This window comes from Kogia breviceps, chromosome 9, assembly GCF_026419965.1.
Source record: "Kogia breviceps isolate mKogBre1 chromosome 9, mKogBre1 haplotype 1, whole genome shotgun sequence".
In the NCBI taxonomy this organism is placed as follows: domain Eukaryota; kingdom Metazoa; phylum Chordata; class Mammalia; order Artiodactyla; family Physeteridae; genus Kogia; species Kogia breviceps.
Genome location: NC_081318.1, coordinates 46600411 through 46627133, shown reverse-complemented (window position 1 = coordinate 46627133; position 26723 = coordinate 46600411). Strand labels below are relative to the sequence as shown.

At 44.1% G+C, this 26723-nt stretch overlaps 2 protein-coding genes across 3 annotated transcripts in view; both read left to right on the top strand.

The window, feature by feature from the left end:
• PLEKHA8 (pleckstrin homology domain containing A8) overlaps window positions 1-2338 on the top strand; it is a 128026-nt gene extending 125688 nt beyond the window's left edge. Inside the window, exon 13 of one of the 2 annotated variants that reach the window (XM_067042409.1) lies at window positions 1900-2338. In XM_067042409.1, coding sequence (XP_066898510.1) covers window positions 1900-1943 — 44 coding nt within the window. In that variant the 3' untranslated portion in view covers window positions 1944-2338. The remainder of the gene's footprint in view (window positions 1-1899) is intronic. The other variant, XM_067042411.1, reaches the window with a different exon arrangement.
• Window positions 2339-14078: 11740 nt separating this feature from the next.
• The window catches only part of MTURN (maturin, neural progenitor differentiation regulator homolog), a 29909-nt gene continuing 17264 nt past the window's right edge, over window positions 14079-26723 (top strand). Inside the window, exons 1-2 of the mRNA XM_059074368.2 lie at window positions 14079-14481; window positions 23852-23974. Coding sequence (XP_058930351.1) covers window positions 14320-14481; window positions 23852-23974 — 285 coding nt within the window. The 5' untranslated portion in view covers window positions 14079-14319. The remainder of the gene's footprint in view (window positions 14482-23851; window positions 23975-26723) is intronic.

Sequence of the window (26723 nt, the reverse complement as noted above, 5' to 3'; positions counted from 1 at the left end):
CATAGTGATTCACAATTTTTAAAGTTTATACTCCATTTAGAGTTGTTATAAAATATTGGCTATATTCCCTGTGCTGTACAATACATACTTATAGCTTATTTATTTTATACACGGTAATTTGTACCTCTTAGTCCCCTACCTCTATCTTGCTCCTCCTCCCTTTCCTTTCCCCACTGATGATAACCACTAGTTTGTTCTCTTATCTGTGAGTCTGTTTCTTTTGTGTTATGTTTACTAGCTTGTTTTGGTTTTTAGCTTCTACGTATAAGAAATATCATACAGTATTTGTCTTTCTCAGTCTGACTTATTTCACTAAGTATAATACCATCTAGGCCCATCCATGTTGCTACAAATGACAAAATTTCATTCTTTTTTTATGGCTGAGTAGTATTACACTGTATATATATACACCACATCATCCTTATCCAGTCATCTGTTGATGGACACTTAGGTTGCTTCCATATCTTGGCAATTGTAAATAGTGCTGCTGTGAACATTGGGGTGCATGTATCTTTTCAAATTAGTGTTTTTGTTTTCTTCAGATATATACCCAGGAGTGTAATGGCTGGGTCATATGGTAGTTCTATTTTTAGTTTTTTGAGGAACCTCCATAATGTCTTCCATGGTGACTGTACCAATTTACATTCCCCCCAACAGTGTTCTCGGGTTCCCTTTTCTCCACATCCTCACCAACATTTGTTATTTGTAGACTTTTTGATGGTAGCCATTCTGACAGATGTGAGGTGATATCTCATTGTGGTTTTGATTTGCATTTCTCTGATGATATATGATATTGAGCAGTTTTTCATGTGCCTGTTGGCCATCTGTATGCCTTCTTTGCAAAAATATCTATTCAGGTCTTCTGCCCATTTTTATTTTTATTATTTTAAAAAATATTTATTTATTTGGCTGCACTGGGTCTTAGTTGTGGCGTGTGGGATCTTTAGTTGTGGCATGCACGTGGGATCTAGTTCCCTTACCAAGGATTGAACCCGGGCCCCCTGCATTGGGAGCATGGAGTCTTACTGCTGGATCACCAGGGAAGTCCCCTTCTGCCCATTTTTAAATCAGATTGTTTGTTTTTTTGATGTTGAGTTGTATGAGCTATTTATACATTTTTGGATATTAACCCCATATCAGTAATATCATTTGCAAATTCTTTCTCCTATTCAGTAGGTTGTCTTTTCATTTGTCGATGGATTCCTTTGCTGTGCAAAAGCTTTTAAGTTTAATTAGTTCCCATTTTTAAATTTTTGCTTCTGTTTCCTTTGCCTTAGGCGACAAATTGAAAAAACATTGCCATGATTTATGTCAAAGAGTGTTATGCCTATGTTTCCTTCTAGGAGTTTTATGGTTTCTGATCTCACATTTAGGTCTTTAATCCATTTTTAGTTTATTCTTGTATATGTTGTTAGAAAATATTCTAATTTCATTCTGTTATGTGTAGCTGTCCAGTTTTCCCAGCATCACTTATTGAAGAGACTGTCTTTTCTCCCTTGTATGTTCTTGCCTCCTTTGTCATAGATTAATTGACCATGAGTGTGTGGGTTAAACATGGTATATCTTTCCATCTGTTTGTGTCACCTTCAATTTCTTTCATTAGTGTCTTATACTTTTCCTAGTACAGATCTTTTACCTCCTTAGTCAGGTTTATTCTTAGGTATTTTATTCTTTTTGATGCAATTGTAAATGAGGTTGTTTCCTTAATTTCTCTTTCTGATAGTTCATTGTTAGTGTATAGAAATGCAACAGATTTCTGTATATTAATTTTGTATCCTGCAACTCTACTGACTTCATTGATGAGCTCTGGTAGGTTTTTTTTGGCGGCATCTTTAGGATTTTCTATGTATAGTATCACGTCATCTTCAAACAGTGACAATTTTATTTCTTCCTTTCCAGTTTGGATTCCTTTTATTTCTTTCTTGTCTGATTGCTGTGGCTAGGACATCCAAGACTTTGTTGAATAAAAATGGCACGAGGGGGTATCCTTGTCTTGTTCCTGATCTCAGAAGAAATGCTTTCAGCTTTTCACCACTGAGTATGATGTTAGCTCTGGGCTTGTCATATGTGGCCTTTACTGTGTTGAGGTAGGTTCCCTCTATGCCCACTTTCTAGAGAGTTTTTATCATAAATAGATGTACAACTGTAGATGTGCTTTTGTTTTCCAAGGAAAAGGAATAAATTTATCCTAAGGCAGTACTTCTTGGACTTTTTTTGTTTGTTAGTTTCTGGGCCCCTTTGTACACACTCATGATTTATTGAGGGCCCCAGTGACTTTTGTTTATGTGGGTTATAACTATCGACATTTACTGTATTAAAGGTGGCAACTGAGAACTTTTAAAAATACATATTGATTCATTTGCCAACAGCAATGATTAATGCACTGCATGTTAACATAGATAACATCTTAGTGTTATAATATAATCCGTTTTGACCTTGAAGCCCCCCCCTAAGATCTGTTCTAAAGTAAAATGTCAGTCTGTTTCAGAATAGGAAAAAGGATAATGAAAAACAGAACTTGGAAATTACATTTTATTTGCCTTAGTTTATAATACTCGAGTCTGAAAAGTAGCTCTGTAATGTGTTAAAATCTTCGCAAAGTTTGCCCAATTTTGGTAGGTTTGTTGCCTTGATTTACTGAGTAATGCCTCAGCCTACAGTGTAAAGGTTATCATTACCTGCTGTGTAACCAAAGATTCTGGGTTTTACCAGAATAATTTCCAGTGCTTTATGTTGACTTCACTATATTCTTGATTATTTAATGAAGAAAAAGAACCAAGGTTCTTCACTTGTGAAAGAACATAGATTTTTTAAAAATCCTGTTACCATCTATGTTTGTTTTTAAATGCTTTATTGTGACTCTAATTAAATAGGTAATCAATTATTGTTTCTAAGTCATCCATGATCCCATCTTAATTAAGTATCCAAATATCTTCTGATAAGTTTTTTATTTTCATTTCCCCCCAAATTAGATCTTAAATTTAGAAAAAGTAAAATAAAATCAGGATTCGGGGCAGGGGGGGGGCATTCTTTAATCGTAATTTAAAAATTTTTTAAATCTTTTTATTGTGGTAAAATATACATAATATAAAACTTACCATTTTAAAGTGTACAGAAAATCAAGATGTCTTTTTTTTTTTTTTCGGTACGCGGGCCTCTGGGTGTTGTGGCCTCTCCCGTTGCGGAGCACAGACTCCGGACGCACAGGCTCAGCGGCCATGGCTCATGGGCCCAGCCGCTCCGCGGCATGTGGGATCTTCCCAGACCTGGTCACAAACCCGTGTCCCCGGCATCGGCAGGCGGACTCTCAACCACTGCGCCACCAGGGAAGCCCCAAGATGTCTTTTACATCTAAAACAATATTGAGGTTCCCTTGGGGGGCCCTGGAAGTCACAAAACCTTGTTCTTTCGCCTTATAAAAAGAGAGGCGCTAGATTTAATGCATTACTATTGTAGGACTTGCACGAGTAGAGTTGTCAGATCAGAAGAGTAGCTCAGCTTTCCCTGGGTTAAACTTGTACAGATAAACTATTGTTAATATAAATATTTCAGAAATGGTATGGTTTCCAGGAAATCCCTGGAGATTTGTCAATGCCCTGTCTATCTGTGTTCTGTTTTTATCCTCAAGGAAGATACTGATCAAAACTCTTATGAAATAGGTGTGTCGTGTTTTCCTGTATTTATCAAAGTCCTGGCAATACTTTGCCTGATGACATTTGACAACAACTGTATAGTTATACAACAGTGTAGTCTCAATCACAATTTCAGTAATTAACATGTTAGCTTGGCCTGGCCATAGTCTTATTTCTTTAATTTGAACCTGGTGTCTACTGGGCCAGTGGTTGTCAAATAGAAATGCACATCAAACTTACCTATAGAGTTTTATAAAAATACAGAGGTCTGGGCCCTACTCCTGAATCTCTTTACTTGCTATTCTTGGTATATTCTTGGTATATTCTGTTTTATGATCATTATGTTATATCTCAAGATTTTTCCTCCATAAAATTATGTTTCTCCATTTTAATGAATCAGATATCTTTGAATGTAAGCTCAGTCATTATCCTTAGGGACAGACTTTTTTTGCCAGGGTGGTGACGTTATTATCTTTCTTTGACATGCTGTAGAAACAACCAAATTTCCTTGTGGGTTGCATTATTATTAGGCACCCCTCATCAGACCCTTCACATTTGAAGGTTACTAGTTATAAATTAAACATAGCCATTTTAAGTCTCTGCCATCTACAAGTGGTTTTTATTTTACTCTGATGCTTGCCTGAAGGATCTGCTGTAAGCTACAGCCCAATTTTTGTTTAATAAATTTGTTTATTTTTGGCTGCATTGGGTCTTCGTTGCTGCACACGGGCTTTCTCTAGTTGCGGCAAGCGAGAGCCACTCCTTGCTGTGGTGCTTAGGCCTCTCATTGCGGTGGCTTCTCTTGTTGCAGAGCACGGGCTCTAGGCATGTGAGATTCAGCAGTTGCGGCACATGGGCTTAGTTGCTCCACAGCATGTGGGATCTTCCCAGACCAGGGCTTGAACCCATGTCCCCTGCATTGGCAGGTGGATTCCTAACCACTGCTCCACCAGGGAAGTCCTGCTACGGGCCAATTTTGTCTTCAACCAAGAAGGGTGGTCTCAGAGTCTTTTCTCAGTATAGAAAAGGACTGTACCAGGTACTTCAGGCTATCAGTGCTTTAAAACTTAGCCTCTAGTGTACATGCTTCTGAGCTGGCATCTCTTAGATAACTTTCATACCATACCAGTGGACCAAATGAGGATCTCCAGGACTGTTTTTAGTCAAGAGGACTACTAACCCAAGGCTCAGAGAACAAGAATTAATTACATAAGACTGAGTGAACTGATGAGGAAAATTTCACTGTGGTTATTTTTTTGGAATGTTGATTTTATTTCAGTGTTCTGTATTCTGGTTGTATAAATAAACCCTTTTCTTTCTTCTTAAGCTATTTGTAACCTATAAAATATAGTAGGTTCTGCTTTTGTAAACTGAAATGGAACATTTAAAACTTATATTTGATCACCACTGATCTCACAGAATTCAGAAACTCTTACTGATTCTCCATGCTTTTCATGTCAATATAATTATTTGCAAAGGTTCAAAAAGAATCTCTTCTCCTTACCAGGATACAATTGGATGAATTGATTGTACAACCAGGGCCTTTCTTGGAGTGCCATATTTGAGAATGATGCTTATTTCATCAGATATGACCAACCACTTTTAGGGAGCTAAAGTTGATTTGGCTTATGGAGCTGACTCTTACAAAGCCCTCCTAGGAAAACTGGCTGGTGTCTGGCTTATAGGATCCCAGCCTCAGAGGAGGTGAGGAAGGTTACTTCCTGGCAGACCAGGAACCTTAAGAAATTTGGAAGTTTTTTTTTTTTTTTTTTTTTTTGCGGTACACGGACCTCTCACTGTTGTGGCCTCTCCCTTACGGAGCACAGGCTCCGGACGCACAGGCTCAGTGGCCATGGCTCACAGGCCCAGCCGCTCCGCGGCATGTGGGGTCTTCCCAGACCCCACACGAACCTGTGTGGCGATGAACCCGGGGCACGAACCCGTGTCCCCTGCATCGGCAGGCGGACTCTCAACCACTGCACCACCAGGGAAGCCCTGGAAGATTTTAAGAAGAAAGAAATTCACCCAAATTTATAGATACTGCAGGCACAATTTGATGGCAAGAGTTTCCTAGCCATAGGAGAGCAAATCTTTTAAGAGATCATTCTGGGATTCCTCATGAAAACTTCAAGACAAAAATTAATTTTGTAGTTGGTCAAATTACTCTGTGGACCTGGATCTTGCCAGTCAAACTTAAGAATAATCTTTCTTCGAGGGCTTCCCTGGTGGTACAGTGGTTAAGAACCTGCCTGCCAATGCAGGGGACACGGGTTCAAGCCCTGGTCCAAGAAGATCCCCCATGCTGCGGAGCAACTAAGCCTGTGCGCCACAACCACTGAGCCAGCACTCTAGAGCCCATGAGCCACAACTACTGAGGCCTGCGTGCCTATAGCCTGTGCTCCACAACAGAAGCCACCGCAATGAGAGGCATGCGCACCGCAACGAGGACCCCCGCTCTCCGCAACTAGAGAAAGCCCACGCACAGCAACAAAGACCCCATGCGACCAAAAATAAATAGTAAATAAATAAATTTTTTTTTAAAAAAGAGTAATCTTTCTTTGAGATTGTTATGATCATAGACGGATAGGGGACACTAGGGAACGTTGTGAAAGGCTAACATAGAGCAAAAGATTCCCTGGTGTCTTCAATGGAAAATTACGCATTGTTTGAGAGCACATCCTGCTGAGTTTTCAGGTTCTGTAGTTTGTGCCTTTCCTTGTCTTTGAGCTGTTTTATAGAAAACTGATAGCAATGCAAATAATTTTTCTCCGTCGATATAGAAATTGTGTTCAGTGAAATGTAATTGATTATCACCCTGTGGATATTAACCAATTTTGCATCTATTTGTGTCTTCATTCCTGACTCAATTATAAAAGTGTAATACTTTGAATTCTCTTTTATAGCATCTTACTAGTTCCCTCACTAATTAAAGAGTTAAATAAAATCTTTGATGTTTTCTTCTCTATATATAAGCATCATGATATTATCTTTTAAAAACATTATCCTTTAACAGGAATTTGCCTGTTACATATTTTCCCAGTCCTTTGCTTTCACACTTCCTCTGTTATAATTTAAGTGTGTCTCTTATAAACAGCATATGGATGACTTTTGTTTGATTTATCCTGTCTGACAATCTATGTTCTCATCTGTGGGTTAAGTCCATTCACATTGATTATGAGTACACTTAAACACTGGAATTATTTACTCCATCTTATTTTGTGTGTATCACTCATTAGAATGATTTTTCTTGGCTTCTGTTTATTCCATTCCCGCTATCTCTTGGATCGTTGGACTTTCTTTGGTCCCCATTTTCCTTTCTATTTGTTTGGAAGTTTCTCATTCTTTCTCTAATATTTAGTGGTTACCCTTATGGCAGAACCTGCTCGATGTCTCTGCGATAGCCATTCTCCCTTTTTTCCTTAGCAATGAAACTGGGAAATAAAAAACCTTGCTGAGAAACTACATTTCTGAGTTTGCCTCAAAGATAGAAGGGAAACAGTATGTGAGAAGTTAGTTGGAACTTCTGGGAAGCTCATTAAAAGAATAATGACAGTTGGCCTATGTTCCTTTGTCCTTCCCTCCTTTCTTTGTCCTGCTTGGAATGTGGGTGTGATAGTTGGAACCGCAGAAACCATCATGCACCCTGAGGCAACTTTGAAGATGGAAGCCACACCCTAAGGATAGTAGGGCAAAAAGAAGAGACAGACCCCTGATGACCAAGGAGTGGCCAAATCTGCCCTGAACTGCCCACCTCCACATTTCATTCGTGTGAAACAAAAACCATCTCTGGTTTTGTTCAAGTCACTTTAGTCAAGATTTTTATTATTAGTTGAATGCAATTTCTAATAGTTACACCTTAAATTTTTAAACAGGATTACTTAATTTAACAAAACCTAAACTTAATATCTCTACACACATTATAGACCAAGGACCACTACTATCAGAACTTTAGATATATTGTCAAATTTCTCACTTTTTAAAAAACTTCATGCTGATCTTTGCACTGTCTTCCCCTATTACAGACACACTCACGTATTTATTTTCTCAAATTCTTACAAGTTCACAAGGAATATACCTTTATTGCATTTTTACAGATGAGGAAATGGAGGTTCACAGGAGTTAGGTAACCTATCCAAGGTCACAATTAATTAATTAATTGAAGTCTTTCTAACACCCAAACTTCCATTTGTGTCACAAATCTTAGCTGCACTCGTTCTATCAACTACTTTGCTGGCGTTGTAGCTGAGGACAAGCACGCTCTCTGTCTGGGGCAAGGCTGGAGGAAAGCAAGCTCTGCTGTCATCCAATTCATTGTATCTTACTAAGTGGACGTATCATAAAAGATCAGTCTGCGGGCTTCCCTGGTGGAGCAGCGGTTGAGGGTCCGCCTGCCGATGCGGAGGACGCGGGTTCGTGCCCCGGTCCGGGAAGATCCCAGATGCCGCGGAGCGGCTGGGCCCGTGAGCCATGGCCGCTGAGCCTGCGCGTCTGGAGCCTGTGCTCCGCAAGGGGAGAGGCCACAACAGTGAGATGCCCGCGTACTGAAAAAAAAAAAAAAAAAAATCAGTCTGCTAATTTAAGGACAGCAGGTTCTGGTTTAGCAAATTTCCTGGTTACACGCCTTTTCCCAGAGGGAAATCTACATCCTTGTAGGAGTTCTGGAGTAATGCTCTTTGGACACCTCGCTAGAGAATGAGCTAATATAGCTAGGTGATAATAAGCCTCAGCAGACAAATAAAATAAAGGCAGAACTATAATCATGATCAGAAAGGGAAAAGAAAAATATTAAAACAACCATTTTGCCACCATAAAGTCTGTGTTTCTCTTTCAGCACCAGCAAAGAGATATTACTGAAAAGGGAGTTTTGTGTGTTATATGGAAAGAAGGCAACGAAAATGTTTAGAAACAGGGAACATGAGAAACTATTTTAGTTGAGAGTAAGGGCAAGGAGGGGAATGACTGAACAAAATAGAATGCCAAGGTGTTTAAATGTATTTAAAAAAATAAAAATAATTTCTGTTTCTTTGACATATATAAAAGGAAAATGTTTATCAGGGAATTTGATCAGGTAGACATGCTTTGAAGGCAAATGTAGCCAAATTATGTAACCTGAAGCTTCCTCAGATCCTAGATGCAAAGCCTTTAGAGGGATAACAAAAAAGAAATGATTTTGTAGAAGTTAAGATCGACAGGTTCAGAAACAAAATTCAGAATGAATTTTTCTGGCCAGAGGGCAAGAACGCTGAAGAAAATCCTTCTCCTGAGGTTTGTGGGGTATTTGGGTCACAGTGACCCATTTATGTAGATTTTTAATTTTTGCCGATCTTCCAATTTAATTTTTTTTTTTCAAACTCCAGTTACAATGAAACATAAACTTTGGCATAGGCTGAACTCACCCGACTACCTTCTATTTGTCCTCCACACCCCACTGCCCAGGTGTCACCTCTTCTGAGTGTATTGGGAAGACATGGGGATGGCTCTCATCTCTCTTATGTTGACTTCTTGGGGGTTTTGTCTCCAGATCCTGGAGTCCTTTCACCTCTCCCATCACTGCTGTGACAAATCACACACCACTCTACTGACGGTCACCTCCTGGAGCTTGGTGTCTACAGTCCCTCATGATACAATGCAACTACCTTGGGTTCAAAGGGTGAATGTGGAACCAGCCACACTTCCCTTTCTGCCTCGTTCCTTGTGCCACATGACCATGAGGCTATGTGGATGAAGCAGATTCACCAGATGGTAGGGCTAATTAAATGCACTTACAATGTGGGAGTAAATAAAAGGTAAAATTATATATCCAAGTCAGCCTTACTCACACTAGAATAAAAGCCACAGAGGACTTGGGAACAGGGGTGGGTGGAAGAGTCAGCTTGAGTAGGAGAATCTTGGGTGGGCTTTGCAATTCCGATTCGGGCTCCTGAGACCTCCCAGCCAGCGTGGGGTTTGAAGATGCCTCCTCTCCTTAACAACACACATCTCCCAAAGACAGTGTTCAGAAAGAGTAAAGTCTATATTACCATGAAAGAAGAGAAACATTTCTCTAAATACAATGCAACCTGAACAACTCTCTGCCCACCAATGGGACTATGGTTTAATTTTCCTTCTACTTCTGAACAATGGCCAAAGGCAAAAAAAAAAAAAAAAAAGGGGGATTCAGGGGTCCCTGATGTTCCTTCAGCCTTGGGCTACACAAAAGACCTGGCTGAAGTTCCGGAATGACCACTGCCCTGTACCTGGAGCCTGTATACATCTCTACACGGGACGCCTCACAGGACTCTGTCCAAGCAGGAGGGAAGCAGAGTGACTTATTGGCTTCCTGTCTAAGCAACTGACTTTTCCAGTTGCATTAAGGAAACCAGGGTTCAAGCAGCCTCTGTAGATGCGCTTTCCAGAACTAATTTCCACTGCTTTTATGTGAGCACCCTTTCCATAAAAAGTGCAAGACTTTTCTCTCTAAGTCCGTAGTTCTCAAGTGGGGGTCATTTTGGCCTCCAGGGAACATTTAACAATGTCTGGAGACATTTTTGGTTGTCACAGTGGCAGGGGGAGTGGGGGGGAAATGCTCCTGGCATCTAGCGGGTAGATGCCAGGGATGCTGCTAAACATCCAACAATGCAAAAGATAACTGCCCACAAGAAAGAAACAGCCAGCTCCAAATACCAAATATCAATAGTGCTGCTATTGAGAAACCCTGCTCCAAATGCTTGGAAAAAATGTTTTACATCATCTGTGATCAGTACTCACCATACTATCACCCTCATGTCACTCCTGAATTTTACTTCTAAAATTCATCAGCTGATCTTCCTACAAATCATTCCCAAGAAGCAAATTAAGGATAAACATGGCATTTACTGAGTTCTTACTGTGTGCCAGGTTCTGGAAAAAGGACTTTACATACTTTATCTCACTTATTGTCACCATTTTCAGAAGAGAAAACTGAGGCTCAGGGCAATTAAGTAAATTGCAGATTATCAATACATGAAACTTAAACTCACTGACGTGGGAATCAACCCAGAACAAGTTTCTGCTCTTTTTTTTTTTTTTTTTTTTTGCGGAACGCGGGCCTCTCGCTGTTGTGGCCTCTCCCGTTGTGGAGCACAGGCTCCGGACGTGCAGGCCCAGCGGCCATGGCTCATGGGCCCAGCTGCTCCGTGGCATGTGGGATCTTCCTGGACCGGGGCACGAACCCATGTCCCCTGCATCAGCAGGCAGACTCTCAACCACTGTGCCACCAGGGAAGCCCCCAAGAAGCCCCCAAGAAGCCCCCAAGTTTCTTCTCTTTAAACTCAATGCCTTTCTAAGGAAACCGATGATGTCTATTCAATTTATTGAACAATTGCTTTATACGCAGAATTCTCTTTATTTTATTTATTTATTTTTGGCTGTGATGGGTCTTCGTTGCTGCACGCGGGCTTTCTCTAGTTGCAGCGAGCGGGGGCTACTCTTCCTTGCGGTGCTCGAGCTTCTCACTGTGGTAGCCTCTCTTATTGAGGCGCACAGGGTCTAGGAGGGCAGGCTTCTGTAGTTGTGGCTCATGGGCTCAGCAGTTGTGGCTCGCGGGCTCTAGAATGCAGGCTCAGTAGCTGTGGCGCACGGGCTTAGTTGCTCTGCGGCATGTGGGATCTTCCCAGACCAGGGATCAAACCCGTGTCCCCTGCATTTGCTGGCAGATTCTTAACCACTGTGCCACCAGGGAAGCCCCAGAGTTCTCTTTTTCATCCTGAGAATTTTTCATCTTCTGACAAAAAGTATTTGTTAAATAAAAAAAACTTTGTAATTATGGTCATCCATCACTTGGAGCAAACTTGATAGATGGATTTAAAAACACATGTATTGGGCTTCCCTGGTGGCGCAGTTGTTGAGAATCCGCCTGCCGATGCAGGGAACACGGGTTCGTGCCCCGGTCCGGGAAGATCCCACATGCCGCGGAGCGGCTGGGCCCGTGAGCCATGGCCGCTGAGCCTGCGCGCCCGGAGCCTGTGCTCCGCAACGGGAGAGGCCACAACAGTGAGAGGCCCGCATATCACACACACACACAAAAAAAAAAAAAACCAAAAAAAAAAATAAATAAATAAAAATAAAAACACATGTATTTGTAAAACTCCCTCCTTTCCCTAAAGAAGAAAATCTATGTCTTTTATATATTTTAGTTTCAAATTTAAAGAATCTCTTCATTTTTGAAACTTCCAGACTAATGCATATAATGCTTTAAGTGGCAGAACCAGGTAAGACTACAAGGACAATTGCTTTATCTTGAGGTGTCCCTATTTAAAAGAAAGAAAGAAAGAAAAAAGCAGCATTTTGTAACACAACAACGTATTGAATTTTTTTATTCTTGTGTCTGTCTCCTTCATTGTCCTGTGTATTAGTTTTCTACTGCTGCATAACAAATCAAAACAAATTTAGCAACTTAAGACAACACCCATTAATTAGCTCACAGTTCTGTAAGTCAGAATTTCTAGCACAGCCATGGCATAATTGAGTTCTCTGCTCAGGGTTCCCAAGGCTGAAATCATGCTATCAGTCAGGCTGAGCTCTTCTCTGGAGGCTCTGCAGAAAATTCACTTTCAAGCTCATTGAGGTCATTGCAGTTGTAAGACTCAAGTCTCATTTCCTTGCTGGCTGGTGGTCAGGGGTTGCTCTGAGCTCCTAGAATCCTCTCCAGGAGAGCAGCCCCCTCCATCATCAAAGCCATTAGTGGAGAATCTCACTGTCGATGAATCTACTTCATGCTTTGAATCTCCAAGAAAAGCCCAATCCCTTGTAAGGGCTCACGTGATTACATCAGGCCCACCAAGGACAATCTCCCTCTCTTGAAGTCAACTGATTTGAGAATTTAGTTACATCAGCAAAATCCCTCACCTAGATTAGTGGTTGTTTGAATAATTGGGAGAACATCTGTGTATACCAGGAATCTTGGTGTACACAGGAATCTTGAAGGTCATCTTAGAATCCTCCCTAGTTCAGTCTGTAAATTCCTCGATGGCAAAAACTGGGCCTTGTGCATCTTTGTCTGGTACTCAATAGATACTCCAGGAATGTTCACTGAACTGAACTGTTTTAAAAGGATTCGGAAATTACGAAGTCATGAAATTGTTACACATGAGCATTAACTTCCAGGTAAGGACAACTCCCATCAGGAAAAAGATTAGATAGGATGCAATGCCCAGGATGCCTTTAGGCTGACCACTATCGTGACCTCTTCCTCTACCAAAACATTAACTGGATTTTCTACTTTCACTATGGGAATACAGCTTTGATTTTATTAAGGGAAGTCAAGGGAAAAAGAATTCCTATCCCAGAGATGTGCAAGAAAAACAACTTTCCAGAATCGCATCTATTCTATTGAGGAAGTGGTGTGTTCAATGGGTTTGTGGTGTCATGAGCTTCCCTTCCCTAGTCTGCCAGCTCTTTGAGGGTGGAACTACATATTATTCATATTTATATCCCTAAGGAAAGCACAGTGCCTGGTTTAGAAGACAAACTTTAAACATAAAAGCTGATTAAATGTTTGTAGAATGAATGCTATTTAGCCTGTCTCTGCTAGTAGTCATTCACTTCCTGCGGGCTAGGGCTCTGTCCAACGCATTTTCTGCAAGCCAGCAATGCCTGTCTGGTCCCCAGCAGCCAGTGAGCATTCAACAGGTGCACTCTTTGGGCCTTGTACTCCTGTTTTAAAATGTATTTTCTTCTCTCCCAAATTAGCAGTTGATCATTTTAGGTTATACAATATGAATTGAAGGTGACTACTCCTCAAGCTAGTCTTATAAGGCTCATTTCTAAGAAATATTCATCTTTATGTTAACACACAAACAAACCCCCCAATCCCCAAACCTTCATCTTCCTTTCCAAATAGACATTCATTTCAGTGTCTAGTAAGTGCATTTATGGGAAACATTTCTTTACGTTAATCAGAGAACAGAGCTGTGATTTCTGAAAAAGAAAAGCTGTTTCCCTTAGGTTTTCTCAGCTCCACCATTACTAGCCTCAGACAAGGTACACGTTATCTGCAATTCTGTGAGCTTCCCTGCATTTCAGTCTCTTGGGGAAAACGCTTTCCTGGCCTTCGACAGAAAAACGCGATCCAAATAACTCCACTTCACTGCAACCTGAGAGCCGCGGATTACGGGCCCGCGCTGTAACGTCACCAGGCTCGCAGGCCGCGGCTCTGGCCTCAGGCTCGGCTGATTGGCTGGGTCCCATGACGTCACGGGCCGGGGCGGCCCTGGGTTCGGGAGGGCCCAGCTATGCTCCGGGTTAGTTTTTTAAAAGGGCGTGGGGGGGAAACAGGACAGCTCGCGGAGTGCCCGGTCCCTCCCGCCGCGACGGGTCCCGCCCGGTCGCGCCCACCGCCAACCTCGCCGCCGCCGCGCCAGCCTCGGTGGCGGCCCGAAAGGGGGCGGGCGGAGAGGCGGAGCGGGGAGGAGCCGGGCGCGGCGCCGCGCTGTCCCTGGTCGCCGCCCACCCCGTTACACACAGCATGTAAACAGTCCCCGCTGGGAGGAGCCCCGGGACTGGAGGGAACCCGCGTCGCCCGGCCCCGCCGCCTGCCCGAGAGCCCACAGAGCCGCGCGCTGCCCGCCCGGGAGGAGGGCGCCCGAGGAGAGGAGGGCGGGCGGCGAAGGGAGCGGGAGGCGGGCGGCGCGTGAGGAGGCTGAGGGAGCAGCGGGCGCGGCGGGCCAGGATGGATTTCCAGCAGCTGGCTGACGTTGCGGAGAAATGGTGTTCCAACACGCCCTTCGAGCTCATCGCCACCGAGGAGACCGAGCGCAGGATGGATTTCTACGCCGACCCCGGCGTCTCCTTCTACGTGCTGTGTCCGGACAACGGCTGCGGGGACAATTTTGTGAGTGCCTGGGGGAGGGACCGCCGCAGCGCGCGGGAGTGTGGACTCGCGGCCGCTTCCCTGCGCCCGAGCTCCCTCGCCGCGAGGCGGTGGGGCGGGAGGTGGGGGGGGGGCGTAACCGGCTGACCGCGGCGCACCCAGCTGCTCCGCGCTCCGCCGGGGGAGCCCTCGGGCCCGGCCCGTTGGGGTCAGCGCTCCGGGTGCGTCCGGTAGGCGGCAGGCAGGGGCGTCCTTAGGATCCGGGGAGCCGGGCTAGAGAGGGCTGGTTCCGGGACGCGACCCCACGGCTCGAGCGCTGTGCTCGGCTTGGAGCATCTCCGGGGGTCTCAGCCTCGCACCAGTGCGGGCCAGGGCGCGCGGACCGGGGCGCACGGACCCTCCCCTCCCGCAGGATCCGGAGTCGGGAGCTTCCTACACCCAGGCGTCCTGCCCAGGTGAGATACCCCGTTACCCTCTAAATGCGCAGACACAACTCCTCGAGTTGTCCCCGCCGGGGAGAACCCACTCCCGTCCCCCTCCCCCATGTTATTCTCAGCGGTGTTTGGACACAAAGCCTTCGTCCACACTAGCGATGCCCCATCTCCTGCACCTTCTTTGCGGAATTACACCTCGGATCTTAAAAACGCACTCGCGCGTGCGCATACACACACAAACACACACAGGCACGCCTATCCCCCTTTCCTCTCGTGCTTCCATTGCTTCTCTGTGAGCTTCCAACGAGGTGTGTGGAGCCCGAGAGGTTCTGTTCAGCTGAGGCGGCGGCCTCGGCCCTGCCAAAGCCCTTCGGTTTTTCCAGATGAGGGGGAATTCCCCCTCCCCACCCCACTCCCCGCCCTGCCCCAGGCTCGGAGGTACCGGGACCTGGAACTGCGGTGTCCAAAACCTCGACTTTGCATCCTGCGCCCACCTGGGATCTTGGCGCTGGTAGTTTAGGAAGGGGATGTAGAGGGTCGGGGAGTTGGGCTGAGAGGTACAGATACGGCGAGGAAAGCGCTTCATGAAGTGTTTATAAGGACGAGGAAAGAATAATGGTCCCCAAATGTAAGATGGAGGCGGCTGTGGGCTCAGGTTACCGGCCTGAGTCGCCGGCCTGAGCCTGGAGCTGGCGCTGCTGCCGCCCCTGCGGACGGAGGTGGGGCAGCGCCTCGTCGAGGCCTGGCGCTGGCTCCTCAGGTGGGGTGAGACAAAGCTGGGCCGAGGTCCAGGTTGTCGCGCGCCCCTACCACCCACGGGAAGTTCGAGAAGGAGTTACAGAGACAGCAAGATTGTCTCTCTTGGCCCCAGAGAGATGAAGGCTTCTGTTTGACTTGTCGATAAAGCATGCCCCTCCCACCACCTCCGCCCCACCCCGCAAAGGTGAACAACCCACCTGGCCCCAGCCCTGCGACACTCTAGAAGAGGGATGGCATTGGGGGACAGCCAGATTTGAGTTCTGGCTGTGTGACTCTGGTCAAATGCATTTTAATGTTTTCAGATGCTCAGTGTACACATCCAAAAAAATGGGTATAATACCAACCCCCAGGTGATCAAATAGATAAAGCACCTAATAGTCTCCACTGCACAGCAAGGGCCCCACAAATTTGGGTCAGAGATCTGGGGTTCCCCAGAGTTTAGAACTTGTCTCTCTTTTAATTTCTCACCTGTAAAATTAGGTTAATCAGAATGCCTCCATCATAGGTACTTGTGAAGAGCAAGTAAACTATAAATGTATGTAAGAACACTGTTAACTGTAGTTAAAATAAGTAAATTAGTGTTGTCAGTGGGAGGTCATTAAAAAGGGATTTACTCCATTGTAAAAGTATAAGTAAGCTCGGGGGATATAGTGGAAAGGGCATCAGGGTCCAGGTAATTGCAGTGTTAGGGTTTGATTAGGAGTCCCTTCTAGCCCTGGGCTTCTTTGGACTGCCAGTGACCTTTCCCCCTCTTTATTGTTCGAGGTGGGACAAGAATCACTCATGGTTCCGGATTTTATGGGGGAGAGTTCCACACAGCCTTCCTGCTGGCACCGCAGGAGACATATCCAAAGAGAATAAGTGGGTAGACAAAAGCAAGGCTATTCTCTTGCCTTGAATATGTTTATCAAACCATCATTCAGAAACATTAAGTATATCAGGCCTTTTTCAAGGCCACCCATATTATATTTTAAATGTTTTCCCACCTGTATGAGTAAAGTGCTTGCAAGTATTTCTTTTGAAAGTATTCATTCACTGACAATTAAACGAAATAGATAGGGATGAAAGGTAATGGTGGGCCGGGGAAGTAATTCACTGGGTAGACTGGAACTATTTCAGTTTCTAGAGGCCATAATGGACAAGATGCCAACCGCTGGAGTTTTCTTCGCCCAAAACGTCTCCTCTAATCTGTCCCAGGCCAGATTTGTCAAGTGCTGTTCGCCTCTAGCTAAGGGAACTCAAACATGAAGTAAATGTCCTACCTCTGTTCTTTTCCTTTTCCCAGGAAAATCTGCTAAACATTAGAAGAAATTTGAGATGAAGGGAATGTAATCTGAAGGATTTGTTAACAATAAGAATATTTACATAGCATTTCTCAATTTACAGAGTGTCTTTATATCATTCATTCATTCATTCAACAGACGTTTATTGAGGGCTCACTCTGCACTTGGCTAAGGCTACCTAGAAAGGGGCCATTCTATTCATTTAAGAGGTAGTGTGGTATAATGGTTAGGGGCACGGGCTCTGGGGTCAGGCTACTCGAGTTTGCACCCCAGCTCCCCACATCTAACTTTGAGCCTTGGGGGAAGTTATTTAACCCCTCTCTGCCATGATTTCCACATCTGTAAAATAGGGATGATATTAATACCTCCCTAGCTGACTTGTTTGGGAAAAGTGCCTAAAGTGGGGGTGATGATATTAGTGACTCTGGCAGGGTCTCTGTACAGCAGTCCCTCTGGATCTATTTAAAATACAATCCAAGTCATGTTCTCACCACTCCCTGCCTCTCCTAAACTGACTTCCTATTATTGCAATAAAACCTAAGCTTTCTTGGCTTCAAGTCCCCACATGATTTGTCTCCTGCCACCTCTATGACCTCATCCTGGACCATTCTTCCCCCTTGCTTACTGTGTTCCTGCCACACTGGCCTTTCTGGTCTTCAGACAAGCCAAGCTCATTCCTGCCTCAGGGCCTTTACGTTTGCTCTTCCCTCTGGCCTAAAATACTCTTCCCCCACATCTTTACACGACCAGATCCTTTCTGCCACTGTGGCCTGGGAGAAACCTGCCTGACCACTTACTCCCTCCCTCACCCTTTTATTCTTATCATAGCACTCATCAGCACTTGATAATCCACTGTTTATTTTCTGCCTGCCCCACCAGTCTATAAGCTTCATGAGAGCTTGTCTTATCACTGTATTGCAGCACTTGGAACAGTGTCAGACATGTGATAGGCGTTCAATCCATGTTTGTAAGAATGAATGACTAACAGTCTAGTGTAGAAGATAGATGTTAAATTTCAAGAGTGACAGCTTCAAAGACAACTACCACTTAAGTGCAATTTACTGTGTGTCAGACTTTGCATATATGAACTCATTTAATCTTAGTAATCTCACAAGCTACTCTAATTATCTCCACTTTACAGATGAGAAAAGTGAAGCCCAGCAAGGTTTACTAACTTTCCCACAGCTAATAGATGGTAGAGCAACTTGAACGGTAGCCTTGTAGTGACTATATAACACCACAGGAGTGACAACAGGGGACCCAATTCAGACTGTGGGTTCAAGGGCTACTTCTTATTGAGCCTCACAAATATTCTCTAAGGTGGGTATTATTATATCCCCATTTTATAGGTGAGGAAACCGAGGCTAATGAGTTTAAGGGACTCATCCAGGACTATGCCACTAAGAAGTAGGAGAGCCAGGACTTGAGCCAAAGCCCAGAGGGCTGTGCCTTCTGCCATATAGACTGTACCCCAGGCAGCATCAGGTTGGGCGCTCCAGAGGCCTAGGAACAAGGACTTCTTTTTGTCTGCCCTCTCTTTGGTGGCTCCTGGGTCCCTTGTGCACTCCTTCCCCTTCTTGCTTCACAGGCCATCCTGTCCCTGCAGTCCGTTTCCAAACTGCTGCCCTGATTCAGGTCTCTCTCCTTGGACGGCCAAGGAATTCAGGTCCTGGGATAAAATGCTGCCAGTGCCTTGTGTGTGCTGTAAGTTCAGGGACGCAGCTACTCTGCCTGGCTCTTCAGGTGTCATGGGGAAGTGGCCGACAGCTGGCAGAAGAGAGTGCTCCTCTCTTCTGCCAGCTCAAAAGGTCCTGAGAGCTCTGTCAGGCTTGAGGAATGGGGTGTTGGCAGCCACTAACATGCCAGACAGACAGAGGGGCACGTGCTCCTGGGCATGGCAGCACCAGCTGTTTCCCTTTTCGCCTAGGCCAGGAGAAGGGAGCTCTCAAAGTGCACTGCCCGGCCCCTCCCTGGTGCCTGGGTGTTGCCAACAAGGAGGTGGGTGCTCCCTTACTGTCCACGACATGTTTGGGTCCACAGTTTCCAAGAGTTTAATCAGTCCCTCCTCAATGTAAAAACAAAGGTAGCAGTTGTCATAGTATTGAAGAAAAGTGTTTTATTTATAGAAGGACTATGTGATTTAATTTTATATGTATGCCTATGTCTTTCTCCATTTTCATCCTAGTTGTGTCTCTATTCTTAACTATGTGACTAAATAACAACCTTTTCATTTGGAGAAAGAAAATACAACTTGTTTGAATGAGATTGCATCATGTTTACATGGTGGTATAGTGGAAAGAAGGCACTTTCTTGTTAAAATTTAAACTATTCTCAGTTTCCTCTTCTGTCAAATGGGGATAATCATACCTATATCACATTATTATTTGCAGATTAAATGAGCAATAGTGCTAGACTGTAATGCCTTCCACGGTGGCCATGCATTATTCATACAGAGAGATTATTTCAGGGAAAAAGATATGTCCTTTATCATTCATGGGTGATAATCCTGAGGAGAGTAAAATTCTGCTAATATAAGTTCAAATAGGAGGGAATAAGCACTCATTGGGCCCCTGCCAAATGAGAGGCAGGGTTATCTACAGATTATCTCATGGAATGTTTATATCCACCCTGTGGGTATTATTATTTTCTGCGACTTACAAAGGAAGGAGCTGAGGCTCAGGTTGAAGGCATGACACCTCTCTTATCCTGGCTTTGCCCATTGCTTCCTGTGTGACCACAGACAAGTTGCTTAACCTCTCTGAGCCTCAGTTTCCTCCTTGGTAAAACAGATCAGCGTTTGACACCACGAGCAGGTGGTAGATGTGGCCAGCCATGCTCTTCCCTGAGCAGAAATACGTTGGCTGGCATGAGATGGCTTGTAGCTCTTACTTACCCTCTTATACCATCTCTTCTGTGGAGAGCAGTCAGTTTTGTGTTAAGCTGCACCAACTTAAAATGCACTCCCCAGTACTGCTGACAGCGGAAAACCCGTACAGTGAGAGTGAGGCCCTTGGCAATGGCCCTTTGACACAGATAACTGAGTCCTGGGAGGACAACGGGCGTGTTCTTAGCTCCCCTGCCACCCCAACTCTGCCTAAGCACCAGGAAGTCAAGCGCCATCCCCACAAGTGGTAGAACAGTAGGAGCACGCAGACTGTGATCAAGAAGATGTTTGTGGGATTGAATTACCTTGATGATCTAATTCCATTTTTGGGTAAGCTGGATGTTCTCATCTATACTACAGAAAACAGAAAGGCGCTCATTTTCCTGTTTGCCGATGACATTGTTATAATGTCTTAAGCTGGGTGAGCTTTGATAATAAGCTCTGACCCAACTTAGTAACAGAAAGAACGGCCACAGATGGTGTGTGCTGAAATCAGAGTTCTCACTGGGGATTTTCAACTCTTAATGAGCAGCAATCTGTAGGCTGCTCAAGGTAGGTACAAGGGGCGCCACTTCACTGTGACCCATGCATGCCATCCTGAAAATTGGAGGTGGTTTTAGTCAGTAATGACATTTAGATTTTTTTTAATGTAACGCCCACCCTCAAATATGTAGTTAGTCAAAGTTCCGCTCTGGTTCTTGTTCTCAGATTGCGGTCCCAGAACCGGCAGCAGAAGCATTACCTGGGAACTTGTGGAAATGCAAATTCTCAGCCCCATCCCCCATTAGAAACTCTGTGGTGAGACCCAACAATTGTGTTTTAATAAGCCTCCAGGTGATTGTGATGCAAGCTAAAGCTTAAGAACCACCGCTTTCCCCTCCTTTGCGAAGCCTTTTCTTGGCATTTCCCCTATTATAATAGTCCAGGTCTGCGATCTGCCTTGGCTCTAACTACCCTATTGGAAATTCAGTGCCTTCTGTCCTCAGATTTATATTTGCCAGGTAATTACATTGTTCAAAGCCACAGGTTCTCTGACCCCCTGCTATAGTTTTTTCATGGCCAAAGTGGGTGTTTGGTTACATATGCTTGATATTTTCCAAGTTGAAGGCCTTGTGGCCACGCCCTGTGGTGCAGGACTCTGGGTCTTCAAGTGCCCATTTGTCTTTGTACAAGACTAGACCCCAGATCCTGCTTTCAGTAGCTTCAGCCCAGCCACCGCATGCTTTCTCCGCCTTCCCTTGGTTTTGGAATGGGCCTCTCTATTTTCCTAAGAGGTAACCCTCCTGCCCCTAGTCCCTTTCCTGTTAGTTCTGAAGAGCTGGTCTGTTTTATATGTGGGCACTGCCTCGGGGCACTGATGGCATGTCTTTCTTTGCATAGCATAGGCCTCTGGAAAGCAGTGGAGGCAAATCTGTGTCCCATCTGTGGCAAGTGCCAGGCTTGTTTACCTGGCACTGTTTGTCCTAATCTCACTTGGTTTTACATTCTTCTTCTTCTGTTGTTTCCCCTTTGTCTTTATGTTCTCAACTGCAGACTTAATTTTTAGTTCATCTTATCTTGTATGCTGACTGCCTTGATTAATTTTAGAAGGGGACAGTTTCAAGAAATAAAACTGAATACCTTTTATTATGAGATACAATGGATATGAAACAATTAACGTTTAGTAAGTGATGTCTTTTAAGCGGCCGTGTATACCTGGGCCTGTCTTACTCCAAATCCCCGGCTCCCTCCTGTTATCATTTGGGCAGGGCTTCAGTTAAAACTCTTTTTTAAACCACAAAACCAACACTACTGGGAATTCAGGATGAGTTAATACAGCCACGGGAAGGAAATTTAGGCACACTGGACATAAGGCCCTTTAGCAGGTGTTAAGTCTTTCTTCTCCAATATATTCATAAATCAACAACTCCAAAAGTGGAGTAAGGAAAATTGTGGCATTAATAATCTCCTCATGAGGCTATGGATGCCCTAGAAACACTCAAACTGAATAAACTGATTACCAAGCAGTGGTGGATACTCTGTGATTCTGTTATTGTTTGAGTGATATACTTTCCTTAGTTTACTTTGTGATTTGAAGTACTTTTTTTAAAAAATGTAGTTTAAAAATAGCCATGCAAGGTTTTCATAGATACACCTGCTTCTGAATGAACTATATCCCAAGTTGCCTTGGATAGTGTTCTCAGTGAGGTCACATAGGGTGTCTGATCTAGCCTTGTGGCAGGTAGAAACCCCTACCCCCCAATCCTGCAGATGCAAAAGGGGAAATAGGCGACTTATATCCACCATTTATTGAATATCTACTATTTGCCAGCCAGGCACTCTGTCAGGCACTAAATAAACTTTTTATTTTTTCTCTAATCTTCACAACAAGTCTAGGGAAGGCAGGCTTAAAATGGGGCTTGAACTACCCCATCTCTAACTTGGATAAGAATTTGAAATATGCTTGAACTTTTTAAAATTTGAGTTTGAAAATGGGTGCTGAGCTGAACTTATATAAAGTGGGACTTTATTATTGGTCTTGCAGAATCCCTACTAATTAAGAATCAAGTGCAGTAATGGATATAAAAGCACTTTGTACTACTATGCTTTTGTACAATGCAAGGGACTATTATATAAATGGCATTTCAGAGGCTCAGCAACTTTAAGGGCCTCTAATTAATAGGGAATCGTGTTTGAGCTATTCTCCAAGGTTGGAGAATCTAGAAGTTATCTTTATTAGGTCAAGGCGATAGCTACTCTAGAAGTCTGCTGGAATTAGAGCAGCACGTGTCGGAAATGGACCTTCACATCTATGAAACACAGATAATTGGGTGGTAAAGATGGCATATTAGCACCTTGTTATTCTCTCTTGGATCTGAGCAGTGTTTTAAGTTCTTTCTAATTCCTGGAGATCCTGCAGTGAGAAAGAAGGAAGTGAAATATGTTTATTGAGTGTTGGGCATATGACTTTCTGGGGTGATGCTCTAATCATTTGTATTAATGGGGGGGCAAGTGCTTGACATGGACCATTTCTCCAAATTGATCTTGTGTCTTGCTGCCTAGTCCCTACTCCTTGCTCTCATCTGCCAAATATCTTCCTCTCCTCTACACTTTTCTCACCAACGTTGAGCTGTCATTGCTTAGGCCCCTCTAAACAGTGATTCTTGGTACCTGACTGATACCCCGATGTCATCCTGGTGGCTCAGTGCCCCCTCCATTGCTCAGATATGCAGGGGCCTTCTTCATCTACATCTCCCAAGCCTGTTTCTTGGACTTATTCCAGATCCTTGAACATTTATGGGAGAAACTAGCCTAGTCTTAAAGATGTGCTAAAATGGATATCCTCATTTGGGGAAAAAAATACCCCACTTGTCTAGCCCTAAGAAAAAAATAAAACCTAAATCACTCTCCTCTTGGTGCGTGTTAACATTGCAAAGTGTTGCTTGGGTATGATGCCCTCTTAAAGCATTTTAAGGGAAGGTGAGCTTTCAGAAAGCCTTTGTTTCCTGGTGACTTAGTGATGACTTTTCTGTGTGTTCTCTTGAATTCATTTCATCTTGAAGTAAATTTATCATCACAGGCTAATCTGGGCAAAGACTATCTCCAAGTAAGCAGTTACAAACTATGCCTAATTAATCCTTCAGCCATTGCTGAAGGCAAAGGTAAGGATTACACAGGCTCTTGGTTTCTCCTTCCTCCCATTTTAAAACCACCCATAGCTGGCACCAGAAGGGGGGCGGTGGAAATCACGGGTGGGGGAATATTGCTCCCAATGCCGCTTTTACTGCGTATGAGCAGATCTGATGGAAAATTGAGCAGGTGAGATCATGGACCAGAAGCGTGGGGGTTTTCTGCAGGGTGTGTGTTTTCTGATCTCCTTCAATGCAAACAAATCAAGAATGACTATATGGATTTTACTCTGGAATGGAGGCCTTCTTCAAATTCACGTAATTAAAGGAAAAAAAAAAATCTTCTTGGCTTTGTGTATTTCAAACTGAGTATAATGACCGTGTGTCTTTGTTTTCTCCTTTCCCTTGTCGGCGGGCATGTAGCACGTGTGGAGCGAGAGCGAGGACTGCCTGCCTTTTTTGCAGCTAGCACAGGATTATATCTCCTCCTGCGGCAAGAAGACGCTCCATGAAGTCTTGGAAAAAGTCTTCAAGTCTTTCAGACCTGTAGGTGCCTGCTTGGCTTCTAAAGCCATCTTGTTGTCTCCAGTGATTGTGCTCTGAATAACATGGATTGTGGGGAAAGTGGGCAAAACCTGGGGTGACTAATTGTTTTTCTCTTGTCTGCCCTGTGGCTTAAAGATAGCAGCTAGTGGAGGGAGGCTGAGGGCGGAGAGGGAGGGGGAAAGGGATGCGACACAGCTGTTTGTTGCAGGGATGCTGGTTATTTCTAGCATCACTTGAGTTAAGAATCTCTGATTGGGTGGGAAGCAAACAGAGCCTTTATGAGACAACTGAGTATTCTGGTTCTCATCCAGTAGACTTAAAACCAAAATGCTTGCAAGTGCTATGGAGGTTCTCTTATGATAGAAAATTGCCAGAAGGCTATATAAAGGATGTACCTCCATGTTGATGGATATGGAGAAGGAGGAAATTGGATAGTTGTTCTGTTCTTTTCTCTTTTTATGAAGTCTCTTATAGAGAGCTTGCTTCCCCCAAGTCCCTTAAGATTTAGGAATCTGTATGTCTATGGTTAGCTGACAGTTTGTTTCATTATAGCTGAAAAACATGTAAAATGAATTCTCACCCCTAATTTGAAGACTACTTCTCTCTTTATTTTTATTGGAAGAGAAAGTCAGATTACGTGACACTTGCCCCAAGTTCAATTCCCTGCCCACCATAAATACTCTACATGCTCAGTGTTATTTGCTCTAGGATTTCTTTTTTCAAATCTTTTAAAATAGTATCTACTTCTTTCCTGGAATTTTCAAACTTGTCTTTTGTTTCTCTGAACATGGTAGGCTTGGCTGCATAAGAGACTGTCAGATATTCCAGTATTTCAAGGTTTGGGAGTCTGTTTTGTCAGCTTCTGTTACCACTGGTTCCCTGTCCTGGTATCTTGTTTCTTTGTGTGTTGGATTATCTCTGCATGCTTGAAAATTCGTATATTTGTATTTGAAAATTTATATATAGGGGTATATTGAGGCCTAAGATGATGGTACTTTCCTCCAGAGAGGATTTTTATTTGCTTCTGCCAGGGCTGGAGGGGTCCTGTCAGTCAGAGACCACCCTCAATCAGTTTGAGACTTGTGGTTCTTAGAACTCTCCAGGTGATGGACAGTCAGGTTGCAGGCCTGGTTTATTCTTGTTTATCCTTGTTCTGAGAGCAGCCTCAGTCTGTTCAGGCCGATATAACAAAATACCATAGACTAGGCAGCTTATAAACAAAAATTTATTTCTCATTGTTCTAGAGGCTGAAAATCTGAGATTAGAGTGCCAGCAGATCTGGTGTCTAGTGAGGGCCCACTTTGTAGACAGATGGCCATCTTTTCACTTGAACTTCACATGGTGGAAGGAGACAGAGAGAACCCCAGGACCTCTTTTATAAGGGCACTAGGCCTTTTATGAGGGCTCTACCTTCATGACCTAATCACCTCTCCTAGGGCCCACCTTCTAATACCATCACCTCGAAGGTCAGGATTTCAGCATATGAATTTGGAGGGGGGAACACAAATACTCAGACCATAGCTTAGGGGTCCTAGCCTAAAGTGACAATGGTTTATAACAGTTTGCTCCTTTGAAAGGCCCTGGGTTTGACTTTGGTCTCCCTAGCTCTTAGAGTAGGCCAAGAATGCAGTAGAAGTTTCTTCCAGGTCAGCAAATGTCCTTAGGACAAAAGCAGCTTTTTATGATAGGTTTACCTCTCTGGGTACTAATTCTCAATATATTTATGAAGCCATTTTTCATACTGAATCCAGATTTTGTAGTTCTCTTTGCAGGAGTTTGTCCTGATCACTGTCACTTAATCCATCATTATAAAAAGTGGAATTTCAAGTGGCTTTTGTCACTTTATCTGATTTTTGTTGTTGTTGTTTGTTACTTTTCTAAGCCTGTTTGGCTTATTCAAAATAGATTTTTGACTTAAAGATACTGGTCTATCCCCACTTTCATTCATTCAAGATGTATTTACTGAGTACCCAGTAGGCACTTGGCACTCTTTACTGCTCTGTTCCTAGCAGTTGAACCAGACAGATGAAAATCTTAGACCTCACAGAGCTTGTATTCTAGTGGCAGAGAGATAAGGTAAATAAGTACAACATAAGATAAATGATTACAACACATAATGTGTTAGTGACAAGTGCTGAGGAGAAAAAAACATGAGTCAGGGAAAGGGGGTGAGAAGTGTCAGAGGCACTGACAATTTTGATTAGGGGAGCAGGGAAGGCTTCACTGAGAAGGTAATGTGAGTAAAACTTGAAGTGAGATGTGAGCCACGAGGAGAGCTACAGGAGGAGCTTTCCAAGTAGAGAGAACAGCAAATACGACCACAGAGGGAGAGAAAACTAGTGTTTGGAGAGCAAGGAGGGGCTGGTACGGCCTGAGTTGCGGGGGAGGGGAGGAACATCGAGAGATGAGTCCCAGGAACCTCAGGGGCTTGCAGGTCACAGAAGGACTTGGGCTTTTACTCCCGTGTGCTGGGGAGCCACTGGAGGGGTTTAAGCACAAGAGGGATCTGCTGAGTAGAGAACAGGCTGTGAGGGGGAGGGCGGGAGCAGGGAGCCCAGTGAGGAGGCTGTTGCTTTCATCCAGGCGAGACCATCGGTCTTGGACCAGGATGGTCACTGTGAAGGTGGAAAGAAAGGGGCCGGATTCTGGAGATGCCTTGAAAGTAGACCCAACCGGACTTGCTGATGGGTTGGAAGTGTGGTGTGGGAAAAAGAAGACATGGATGACTCCAGAGGTCCTCATCTACTCA